The 12,943-nt window shown below is 38.4% G+C and overlaps 1 protein-coding gene across 3 annotated transcripts in view; it reads left to right on the forward strand.

Annotated features, from left to right (window-relative positions):
• LONP2 (lon peptidase 2, peroxisomal) overlaps positions 1-12,943 on the forward strand; it is a 105,485-nt gene that overhangs the window by 62,741 nt on the left and 29,801 nt on the right. For all 3 annotated transcript variants that reach the window (XM_040633263.1, XM_040633261.1, XM_040633262.1), the window contains one exon: positions 802-935. In XM_040633263.1, coding sequence (XP_040489197.1) covers positions 802-935 — 134 coding nt within the window. The remainder of the gene's footprint in view (positions 1-801; positions 936-12,943) is intronic.

Below are 12,943 nucleotides of genomic sequence, written 5' to 3' on the forward strand. Positions count from 1 at the left end.
TCAGAACTTTTGAAATCTGATGCCCTAAAGTCTAGAATATGTGTCTAATCAAATCCAGTTTTTCAGATAAATCTATATATTCTCTGCCTGATGCTACCCATTCAAGTCCGTCCAAAGTTCGGTGGCCAAAAATGGTTGTGTTAAATAATGGTTTATGAAGTGGCCTACAGAATTTAAGTCTAATGTAAGTTTTTTTAAGACAGCTCTGCTTAACCACATTTAGAATCTTCTACACAAATTCACTATGCCTGTATCAGCATATTTTCCTTCTTTAGAGGTCTCTAAGAAAATACACTGAATAGAGGTGACCAGCACAGTTCCTAGTAAAAATTAGATTTCTAAGATTAATTTTTGCTTTAGTTGGGAAAATTTTATTTTTCTGATTCTTTCAGCAATATTTCAAGTATCATAAATTCGAGTAGAATTTTCTTAAATTGACAGATTTTGCTTAAGAAAGCCCTTACACATATCATCAAGGAGTAAATGATGTCCTGTGTGCTGCCAAATTTACTTTGGCAGTGTAAATTGAAGAACCGAGGATTTGTTTTTAAATATAGGATAATAGTTGAAGATAAAAATCCCTATAAAGGGGAAAGTTATACCTGAAAATACGTCTGAATACTTAAGAAATAACAGTACTTTAATGAGGAGTTTTTAAATGTGAGGAAGTTAGTACTTAAGAAAATGTAATGAACTTTTAAATATACGCTGTTTCTTTAGTATAAATGTTAATCATATTATTTCTGTCTATTTTCACAAGTGGTGTTTAGCCAAAAATAAAATATTTTCCTTTGATGACAGGTATACCAGAGAGGCAGGGGTTCGCTCTCTGGACAGGAAGTTTGGGGCCATTTGCCGAGCTGTTGCTGTGAAGGTGGCAGAAGGACAGCATAAGGAAGCGAAGTTGGACCGTTCTGATGTGGCTGAGGGAGAAGGTCTGTGGCGTCGATCTGGGGCTCGCAGTCTTTGTGGTAGGAGTCAGTGGCAAAAAAAGTTGGCCATGGAGGGATGGTGTTGGGTAGCCCTTGGAGCGGTGGCACATACTACTCCACCAGTAGATACATCCAGCGAGTAAGTGATAACTCAACTTTGATGTATTTTATCAAGAGGATTCTCTTTTACAAATAGTAGAGAGTTTCAGCTGAAATAACACTCAATATTAATGATTTAAGGATATCATGAATTCCTCCAGATTTACGATGGCGTGCTTTACGTATGGGTTCTGGTATTCTCTTTTTTCTTTCTGATCCAGGCTGTTGTAAAGTCTTTCAGTATTTATAGCATAAAAAGTTATTACACCAGTTAAAAAATCCAAGCTGTCCAAATACTGCAAGGGTAGATATTTGTACTCTGGAAGAGCTTTATATGTCATAATTTGTTTTTCTCACACATTTTCTTTGATAGGTATACGATTAAAATGTAATTTAAATTATTTTTTCTTAAAAAAGTAATTGTGGAGGTGGTGATAGGGAAAGAAAGGGAAGGTTTCTGTTCCTAAAATTAATCAAACGTGAACATTTCCGTTAGTACCCAGTTAGAATGTTTTAACTTCTTGACCCAGACCCATACAGGGTCTCCGTTCGTCATGCCATGCTGCTGCACAACTTGCCAGAACTTGCTTTAACCAACATGACTTGAGTAGTAGGGAATCGAAATTTCCTATAGTAAAGACGTTTATTAGATGTTCTACCAGTTCCATAGCTCTTTCTAGAACAGTTTGATGAATGCGGTTGAAGAACCGTAATTTGTGATACACTTAGTGGAACAGATGTAAACATCTTCCGTGTTTCTCCTTCTGTTGCTAAGCACAGTGCATTTTACACTTTATCAGGAGATCAGACTTGCATATAACCCTCCTATTTTCAGTGTGATGCTTCACCCCCGCTCCCACTGTGCCAAGAACCTCCCTGGTTCATTTTCTCCAGGGAGTAAACTTCCCATCTTCTGTTGAACTGGAGAGGGGTGGTGTCCTTGCTGTATGGAGTCGGGGTAGGGATCTCAAGCTGTAATTGTTTGTTCCACAGACTTCAACATTTTTCTGTTTAGTACCATTCCTCACTAATATTTTCAGGCTCAAATTTCCAAACCTTTGTAGCATTTTATGGATAACATTAAGGTTTCTCCTTTCTGTAGCCTAAATGTTACTTCCTGTCCACCCACTTTCTGTTTTCCAAAATATTGTCAGCATCTCTTCCTAGCGTTGCCTTTCCTTTCTTACTCTTTTTGTTCTTAAGGCTTTATACTTTTTGAATTTCTTAATTGTCATTTTAGTAGGATTTGGAGAGGAAGTTTAAGGATAAACACATGTTCAGACCATCATTTTCAAAAATCTGCATTTTCAAAAAGTGCCTTAGGTGAATGATAGCCTATCAAGAATGGAATCACTGGGATAGCTGACAGTGACAGTGGAAAACTGAGGTATTTTTTCCTCTTCTTCTCTTTCTAAAGATAAGGCCTAGATCCTCCTGAATTTCCCCCTTTTTATTCTTAGAACATTCCCTTTGTGCTGTGGACTGAAGTACCTGAGCCTGGGTCTTTTAAGGTCTAGACAGACAGTGGAATGAATTTATCTAGTTAGCTTATTTTGAAAATTGTGTTTAGGATTGAGATGGTATGTTTGGGGATTTATATAGATACATTCAGAGGGATTTGAGGCCAAAGGAATCTTCCCGTAGTTATGCAGTGCTTAATGTTTATACATACATCCATTAGCATATTTCCAATAATGTCTGTGATCATATTAGCTATTTAAAGATAACCCTGAAATATTCAAGAACGTGTTCAAACAACTTATGAGCTATGTGGGAACATAGAGTTTTTCATGGCAACATTTAATTAATTAATTTATGTATTTATTTATGTATTTATTTAAAGTTTTTATTTAAGTAATCTCTACACCCAACATGGGGCTCAGACTCAGGATCCCAAATGATAACACACCTAAGCAGATTTGAGTAGTTAAGATATTACCTGGGTCACCCAGGTAAATAAATAATTAGGATAAATACTTGTCTTGATGGTGATTTTGGTTGTGGTTCTCATTAGAGGCCTATGGACCCTAAGCTACTTCTGATGTTGTAAGATGCCCTTGAGTTTACTGTAAATGGCTCTCCTCCAGATGTTAGTAAGATAATTACAAGGTATCTTGAAATTAGTGTTTATCAACTTAACAATTCCAAAAGGAAAATTCCTACAAAAGGGTCGATAACAGGTTTTTATGCCACAAAGTTCAAACGGCTTAATAACTGAAAGTTTCTCATTAAGAAATGAATTATTGAAAATTGGAGTATAAAATAGAACAGTTGTTTTAGAAATTTCAAGGAATGTAGTGAGGGAGTTATTTTTAATGTTAAAAATATTGCTGGACTTAGAGTTACTGCCAGGAAGAAAAGTAATTTCAGGCCACAAGCTTCAAAACAGGCAGAAACCTCCAGTGTATCGAACACACTTTCTGGAGTAGGCCCAGAAACACTAGTCTGTGAACAGTTGTCTTTGTATTTGTGGGGTCTGAACTGGCAGTTAAACAGAACAAATAATAACGGAGTTTTAAAAGCCTGGTGAGATTTATAGTTGATCCACGTTAGAGGAGGAATATTTATGGTTTTCGGTCACTTACCCATGAAGTATGGGAATTACTTCATAAAAGCAGTGCTGCCTATGTTTTCTGCATGTGTACTAGTGTATTCTTAATTGCCCTTTTCCTTTCTGGGATATTAGTTGGGTTGGGAGATCAAAACAAATATATGTGGCTAAAGTTTTATTCTCCTTTTTGCCTGCCTTTAGCTGCGTACACAGATGTCCGATTTATTCACTTTTTTATTACATTATGTTAGTCACCATACAGTACATCCCTGGTTTCTGATGCAAGGTTCGATGATTCATTAGTTGCATATAACACCCAGTGCACCATGCAATACGTGCCCTCCTTACTACCCATCACCAGTCTATCCCATTCCCCTCCCCCCCCCCCGAAGCCTTCAGTTTGTTTCTCAGATTTATTCACTTTTGTGTCTTTGGATGTTTCTCTGTAAAGAGTCAGGCAAATGTCCATTTGTTCAAGTACTGCTGTATCATAAATGTCCGTTTAACATTAGTAGGATTTTCCCCTCAGAAATTATCCTCAGGAAAGGATTTGTATTGTAATCAGTTCTTACAGTTTTTCAGGATATGGAGCAGTCTCTGTTTTTGAAAAAGACAGTGTTATTAGAGAAGCTACATTAAACTTAACTCAAGCTGTTAGTTTCTTATTTCATAGAAAGGATTGAAAAGTTAGCTAGGAAAAAAAAAAGAACACAGATTTAATGGTTTTTTGTGAAGTATGTGAGATGCCATTATAAATTAGCTTTTAAAAATCACTTAAAGCAATACTGTGTTTTATGTTATGAAGATTGCAGATACTTATAGGAAAAGTGAATTAAATTAGTTAACATGTGAGAAGTGAGTAGGTACTCTGGGCTTGGGATGGAATTTCCCGTGGTGGCATCGTACACAGTTCTAGACAGTCTGGATAGCTAGTTTAGTGTTAACTCCTCCAGCTTGTTCTTCAAGATTGCCTTGGCTATTGTAGGTCCTTCAAAGATCCATATAAATTTTAGAAGCAGCTTGTCAGTATCCACCAATTAAATAAATAAATAAAATCTCCTGATACTTTAACTCTGCATTGAATCTGTACATCAGTCTGGGGAGAAGTGACAATTTGATATTATCGTATCTCCTAATTTATGACCAGCTTCGTTTATTTAAGTCTTAATAGATGTTTTAAGTATTTTAATAGTTTCCAGTGATGAGCTTTTGCATACTTTTTCTTTAGGTATATTCCTAGTTATTTGATCTTTATGTATATTATTGTAAATGGTATTTTTAATTCTTTATTTTCTGATTTTGTTGTTGCTGCTGTACAGGAATACTGTATTGACCCATATCCAGCAGACTTGCCAAATTGACTTGTTAATTCTAACTGTAGATTCTTCTGGATTTTCTGCATACACCGTCAGTCATCACAAATGCAAATAATGTCAGTTTCTGTTCTTCCTTTGCAGTCGTTACACCTTTTATTTCGTGTCTTCCCTAATGCACTAGATGGGACCTCCAAGAATATGTTGAATAGAAATAGTGATGATAACCAAAGTAGGCAGAAAACAAAATGTGTGAAGAAATTACCAGCCTATATAGCCTTTGTTTTGTGCCCTTGGACCAGCACTGCTCACCTAATTGGCTATGATAAAATATCATCTGTACAGGATTCTCAGTAGCTGGCTAGTTAGCCTCCTGTTCAGTTCATATCCCTTCACAATTCAGTCCCCCCACAATAAACACCATGCCTTGCCTGTTTGATTCTGTTAACAGTTACATATTTATAAGCTTGGCTATCTGTTTCCCCATCCCTAGGAAAATAGAAGCTGTAAGTCAGAAAAAAAGCTGAGTGGTTGGGTGGTTTGAGTCATAGGCAATAGGATTTGATGTCAATGAAAACATGCCTATCCTCTCATGAGAGATACCCTGGGGACGCTGCTGACCATAAAATGCTGGCTAGACCACAGATCTAACTCTGTGGCACTTTCTGTAGTTTGGTCTGGATCTCAGTTTGGGTTGCATTTTGACCACATGTTGTTTCTCCAATACGTTTGCCTTGTGTATAGCAGTAAAATCAACCTAATATTAAGTGGAAGAAGGTAGATATAGTAGCCTTAATTTTTTTGGTATGTCCCTTCCAGACAACTTTACAGTTAAAAATGCGTCAAGATAAAATATTTGAATTTTATAGCACCAGTTCTCCGCATTCATTAACTTCAATTCTTCCAGGGAACCACACTACTGATGGGGGGGCGGGGGGGGGGGAGGTATCCTGCCACAGCCTCTAAGTCAGCTTGGTACTGCCAGGGGTCAGATGCCGTGGGAAAACCGTGTGCTCAGGGGTTTGGATGCCTGCTCCTTCCTTGTGTTTTTTGTCACTTTACATCCCACTCATTTCCGAGTCTAGCTCTTCTCTAAGCCTTTCTTGGATCCACTTCCAGGAGGAATCCTCTTCTGTCAGGCCACCTTCAGGGTTCTTTGTTGTGGCTTCCTGCCATTGATTTCTCAGGCCCTGAGTGTCCTTTATGATAGTTATTTTAAGTGTGCCTCCTTTGTAACCAAAACAGGAAGCTGTTCCTGCAGGAGAAACAAGGGTTTTGATCCTTTCAGTTTTGTTTTGTTTTTTTTTTTAGTCAGTCTTCTGTAAATCTCATTCATACCCATTCAGCGTCTACTGTCATGAACGCATTTCTTGTAGTAATGGAGAATACTGTATATAATATTATTAGGAAGTGACCTCAGAGCTTAATGTAACTTTTTGCTAAATTTTTTATCTTTGACTTCTTGGAGCAGTCTTCTGCTTGTTGCAGAACTACCTCTCTCTTTTGGATTTTACATTAGTTATTTAAGGCTATATAACGAATTACCCCAACATTTAGTAGATTGAAGCATTTAACAAACATTTATCATCTCACAATGTCCATGGGTCAGGAATTCAGGAGCAGCTTAACCTTAGCTGGGGAGTTCTGGCTCAAGACATCCCTGTAGTCAAGCTATCCGCCAACTGAAGGCTCAACTCAGGGAAGATCTTCCAAGGTCGCTTACGTGGTGGTTAGCCGACTTCTGTTCCTTGTTGACTATTGGCCCGGCTTCAGTCTCTCACCACACAGGCTCACTACATGGCCACTGGCTTCCACCACCACCCCGTCCCCTGCCCCGCGAGTGTGGTACATGAAAAGGGAAAAACAGAGTCTAAGACAGAAGCTACAATCTCTTCTAATCATCCCTCTCCCACATTCTGTTGGTCGCACAGACCGACCCTGGTATGATGAGAGATGGCACTGCGCAGGCATGTGAATTCTAGGAGGTGGGGATTATTGGGGGTCATCTTGAAGATGGCTCTCACAGATTCTTTTTTTCGCTTAAAGAAGGCTTTTATACATCTCATTTCTACTAATACAACCCCCATTTCCGAGAGCTGAAATAGTTTGTTTAGAGTTCTAAAGAAAACCTGTGGTTTGGTTGTTAATAGAGAGTGGAAATTTCTGTGCTGCAGAACCAGTTAAGAGTAGCTACATTATTCTGTTGGCTAGGCCTTCAGGGGAGAAAAGCTTAATAAGACCCACAAGCAAATGAATAGTTCTTCAGCAACCATTGAAACAACCTTTATTTGTCAGCTTTTAATGTGGATTTTGCCAGTGTTCTTGTTTGTTTTCTTTGGGGACATAAAAACTTCGTTGGCTGTTTTTAGTGAGGCCGATAATGGAGTAGTTTCCTATTACTTGGTTCCGGTTACATGTAAACGTCCTCAAATGCCTGAACCTGAATCCCGTATCTTCCTTGCTGACCAGCGTTAGAACAAAAAAGAGAGAGTAATTTGGGTGTGTGCCTCTGAACCCGAAAACCACACACCAGATGCTTTGGCTGTTTATTTTAGATTGTTACAATACCGAGAAGTCCGATTTTTAGTTTCTGAAGAGATGCCTATGTCCGATGGTTAAGAGGTCTTTGAACACCGTGTGACAAGTCCCAGTTTTAGTATTCATGGAAGCTGGATTTAAATTGCCCTACATTTTCCTAATCTTTAAGCAGCACAACTTTGAAAATTTCTGCTTATTCTTATAGAATTTACCAACCTAAAAGGCTGTAGCGATTCAGTAGTCATCACAACCGAAGGAAATTTGTCGGAAGGGTTTTTCTGACCCAACACTCAAGTTCGTGCTGTTGAATATCCATGCATCCTACTTGAGCTGAGTTCTTATCAAGCGTCCAGGTCGCACAGACAGGCCTTAGAAGCTTTAATTCAGTTTTGCATTTTCAGTAAAGTCTTGTTTCACCTGTTCATGCTTATCTTTCCTTTGATTTTATTAGTAACTCAGGGCAAATACAATTTTCTAATAGTCAAAGGAACTAAGGTTAACTGTTGAGAAATATGGACTAAGGAGAGTGTTTTAGTCCCAAGGCACCTGGCTTGCTGGTTTCTAAAGCTATGGGGTTTGTAGGGTTCTGTTACAGCTAACTGGATGTTACAGACCAAGATTACCCCAAAAAAAAAAAAAAAATCTAGATATTAAGACTTTCTGTGGCAAATACTTTGTGTTTGGAGGCCTGTTAAGCAGCATGTTGTGTACAAACTTCTAAAATCAAGTGGTGCTTTAGTGCTGAAATGAAAAAATCATGTTGCTATATACTGCCAACGTCTTGAAGATACACAAATAATCTTTCTGACATTTACACTACTTTACTCATTGTTCCCTCATCAATATTAGCCTGGTTTAAGAAAGATTTGTTTGCTACATAGACTGGAAGGAAGTGGCAATGAAGGAAAAACCCTACTTACGTATGATAGGAGCCAAACATTTGTTATTTAAACCCTATTTTGGGACAGGAAAATTAAATATTGTCAAAGAATTAAAAAGCCATTGTTTTATTTAATGAATCATATAGGAAGATGTCATGGCCTCTGAGTGTTACTGTCATATAAGATCAAACCAGCCTTTTAAGTTGCAGGGTATTAAAACAGTACTTATTTTTAATATTACAAATAGTCTCTGCATTTTAACTGACAATCCAAAGACTTTCCCAAGACCGTTTTCTGAATCTTTAATACAGGAAGTGGATGTGTTAATGCGCAAACCCTGCTTAGAGACAATGGCCCATGCTCCTTTGTCTTGTACAAAGATGTCCCAGACCCTGGTATAATTTTAACTCATTCAAGTCAGTGAGTCAGCTACTGTATGCCAGGTTCTAGATTAGGTCCTGGGAAGCAGATGAAAGAAGACTCCTCTAACAAATATATATAGTCCATTGGGTGAAGTCCATACGTGAACAAATAATTTTTAGACCCGTAATGTTTCAGGTGTGCTGGTGTTTAAAGTGCTGTGAGGCACCGAATTGATCATTGAAAGCTTCATTTTACTTATTATACATATCGTAGCTTTTTAAAATTGCTTTTAGTAAATCGAGACAAAAATAGTCATTTGCTTACATCTCAGAATTAGATGGAAAAAATATTTTCCAGATATTCTGTTATTTATTTTCATGAATAGATAACTAGTATTAAAATTGAAAAATATTTTACAATCATAATTTCCATCTTAATAGTTAACCATATAGAAATGTTTAGTAGGTGAATTTGAAAGAAAAGGTATTTGGTTATGTTAAGGTTCATCCCCAAAATAATGAATTAAATATTGGCAAAAGGCACTTAAAAGATTTTATTGCTAGCCTGAGCGGTTTTCTGGGCATTCGAACCATGGATTTCTCCATTAAAGCCTAGTTCCTTAAAAAAAAAAAAAAAAAAAAAAAAGGCAGATTGAAAATATGCAGGCCCAAATGCCTTGGCAGGCCCTGGTCAGTAACTTGAATCTCAGTCGCACTTAGCACACTTCCTTTGGCTGGGAGCATGGTTTTCTGGAAAAGATTAACCTGAAACTGACAGCACAAATTATACAGTTGGAAATATTCAGGTTTTTCTGATTTGTTTTTAAGATACTTTGTTTTCCCCTTTCTGCCTTCCCAAGAGAAAGCTCTCAGAAGCATTGTGTCCATGGTCAGTTTAGCCCTGAGGCAAATGCTTGTACTGTCTTGTGAGAAATGACAAAGCCGCTTATAATCTCAGCATCTCATCTCCCTTTTTAAAGTAGACTCAGTTAAAAAAAAAAAAAAAAGTTGTTTTTATCACTGCAGCCCTACAGATCTTTCTCTTTATGCCTAAATGCAGTCTGGATCCATGTGTACATGCCCACACTAAAGAGATGAGATGGAAACACCATCCCCCTTTATTGGTTCATGGGTGACCCCTCTGCCGACTAGCTGTTAATACACCTAGTAACACACCTCGTACATGCACGCACAAAAATAACAGTTCCAGCAAACCTGCATGTTTCATTCAGGAGCCTAGTGTGATTGGATTCACCGATTAAAAAGAAAGATTTTTAATCATTCGGTAATGTTATTACATAATTAATTTTCACTAATTAAAAATGTTTACTTTACAAAATCAGCATATTAAGACAGGTAAACTTTTGACAAATCAAAATAATAATTGTTTTGGTGATTTGTCATTTGTCCAGAGACGTTATGAAGGTTTATTTCAGCAGGCATAACTGAATAGCTGTGTTATGTAAGGCACTGTGATGAGTTGGTATGGCAAGATTAGAGTTCATCTAGTTTGATTTTCATTCTGCAGATAAGGAACCTAGGGCCCAGTTTCTTATGCAAGAGTTTGCTCCATAAATGTTGGTTGAGTTATGGTCTGGGTGCTGTTTACTCCTTCAGCCTAAAAGGCGTTCCAGAAGAGTGGGAGCTATGATTAGAAAGGTAATTTGGCATATATTGTGATGGATCTTGAATGCAATTCTTAGAAGTTAGGAATTTGCTGAATTTGTGATGCAGACCAGTAAAGATGCATAAGTGTGAAAGTATTCTAAAGATTCATTAACAAATAGTGAAGAAAATGGATACACGTATACCTTGGAGATACTGAGGGTTTGGGTACAGACCACTGCAGTAGTGAATCAAATGAATTTTGTGGTTTCCCAATACCTTTAAAAGTTATATTTACACCGTCCTGTAGTCTATTAAGTGTGCAGTGGCATTATGTCTGAAAAATAATGTAGATTCCTTAATTTAAAAATATTTTATTACTAAAAGTGTTAACTGTTGTCTGAGCTTTCAGCAAACCGTAATCATCTTGCTGGTGGAAGATCTTGCCTTGATGCTGATGGCTGCTGACTGATCAGGTTGCTGAAAGTTCAGCTGAAAGTTGAAGGCACGTTCTTAAAATAAAGCAGTATTGAAGTTTGCCACATTGGTTTTCCTTTCATAAGTGATTTCTCTGCAGCACGCGATGCTATTTGGTAGCATTCACCCACAGGAGCACTTCTTTCAGAATTGGAGCCTGTCCTCTCAAACCCTGCTGCTCCTTTATCAACTAAGTTCATGTAATATTCTGAATTCTCGGTTGTCATTTCAAGAATGTTCACAACATCTTCACCAGAAGATTCCATCTGAAGGAACCACTTTCTTTGCTCATCCGTAAGAAGCAAGTCCTTATCCACTGAAGTTTTGTCAGGAGATTGCCACAATTTAGTCCCATCTCCAGGCCCCACTTCCAATTCTACTTCTCTTGCTGTTTCTACCACAGCCTCTCAGAGTCACCCATGAGGGTCAGCTTCTTCTGACTCCTGTTTATGTTGATATTTGACCTCTTCCCATGAATCACAAACGTTCTTCATGGCATCTCTAGTGGTGAATCCTTTCCAGAAGATTTTCAGTTTACTTCACTCAGACTCATCAGAGGAGTCACTATCTATGGCAGCTGTAGTCTTACAAAAGTGTATTTCTTAAATAAGACTCAAAAGTCAAAATTATTTCTTGATCCATGGGCTGCAGAATGGATGTTGTGTCAGCAGCGATGAAAACAACATTACTCTCGTACATTTCCATCAGAGCTCTTGGATGGCCAGGTATATTGTCAGTGAGCAGTAAAAGTTTGAGAGGAATCTTTTTTTCTAAGCAGTGGGTCTTAACAGAGGGCTTAAAATACTCAGTAAACAGATGTGCTGTCATCCAGGCTTCGTGGTTCCATTCGTAGAGCACGGGCAGAGTGGATTTAGCATAATTCCTAAGGGCCCTAGGATTTTTGGAATGCTAACTGAGCATTGGCTTCAACTTCAAGTCACCAACTGCATTAGCCCCTAACAAGAGAGTCATCAGCTGTCTTTTGAATTCATGAAGGCATGGATTTTTTCTCTCTAGCTGTGAAAGTCCTACGTGGCATCTTCTTCAAACAGAAGCCTGTTTTGTCTGTTTGAAAGTCTGCTGTTCGGTGTAGCCGCCTTCATTTTAATTATCTTAACTAGATCATCTGGGGAACTTGCAGCTTCTCCATCAGCACATGCTGCTTCACTTTGCACTCTTACGTTATGGAGACAGCTTCTTTTCTTAAACCTCTTGAACCAAGCTCTGCTGGCTTCGGATTTTTCTTCTGCAGCTTCCCCCACTTCTCCCAGCCTTCACAGAATTGAAGAGAGTTGGGGCCTTGTTCTGGATTGGCCTTTGGCTTTGGCTTGAGGGAATGTGTGGCTGGTTTGATCTTCTCTCCAGACCACTAAACCTTTCTGCATATCAGTTATAAGGCTGTTTAACTTTCTTATCATTCATGTGTTCACTGGAGTAGCACTTTAAATTTCCTTCAGGAACTGTTCTTGGCATTTACAACTTGGCTAACTCTTCGGCCAAGAGGCCCAGCTTTCAGCCTGCCTTGGCTTGAGACAGGCCTCCTTCACTAAGCTTAATTATTTTTGCCTTTTGACTTAAAAGTGAGAGATATGTGACTCTTCCTTTCACTTGAACTCCTAGAGGCCATTGCAGAGTTACTGACTCCCCTAATTTCAATATTGCTGAGTCTCAGGGAACAGGGAGGCCCAAGGAGAGGCAAATGGCCAGTCGGTAGAGCCGTCAGAACACACACCACATTTATGGATTAAATTCACCATCTTACATGGGCCTGATTCATGGTGCTCCAAACCAATTACAGGAGTAACAGCAAAGGCCACTGATTATATTTTTCACTATGCAGTAATGATGAAAAAGTTTGAAATACTGTGAGAATGACCAAAACGTGGCACGGAGAGACAAAGTGAACAAATGCAATTGGAAACATTGTGCCAACAGACTTGCTCTAGGCAGGGTTTACAGGGTTCACAGCCAGTAAATGTCATTGTCAAGATTCTAGCCTAGGCAGACTGGTGAAAGTCTAAACTTAGTGTCTACACTGTGCTTTCATTATTCCCATATAGCCTGTGTTCATTATCCCTGTAACAACTATTTGAAGCGTAGATACTATTTCTCGCATTTCAGGTGAGGAAGTAGACGCTTAAGACGATAAGGGAAATGAACAATCGGAAAGGAAATTAAGCAGTTC

This window comes from Ursus maritimus, unplaced genomic scaffold (genome assembly GCF_017311325.1).
Source record: "Ursus maritimus isolate PB19 unplaced genomic scaffold, ASM1731132v1 scaffold_19, whole genome shotgun sequence".
Taxonomy (NCBI): Eukaryota; Metazoa; Chordata; class Mammalia; order Carnivora; family Ursidae; genus Ursus; species Ursus maritimus.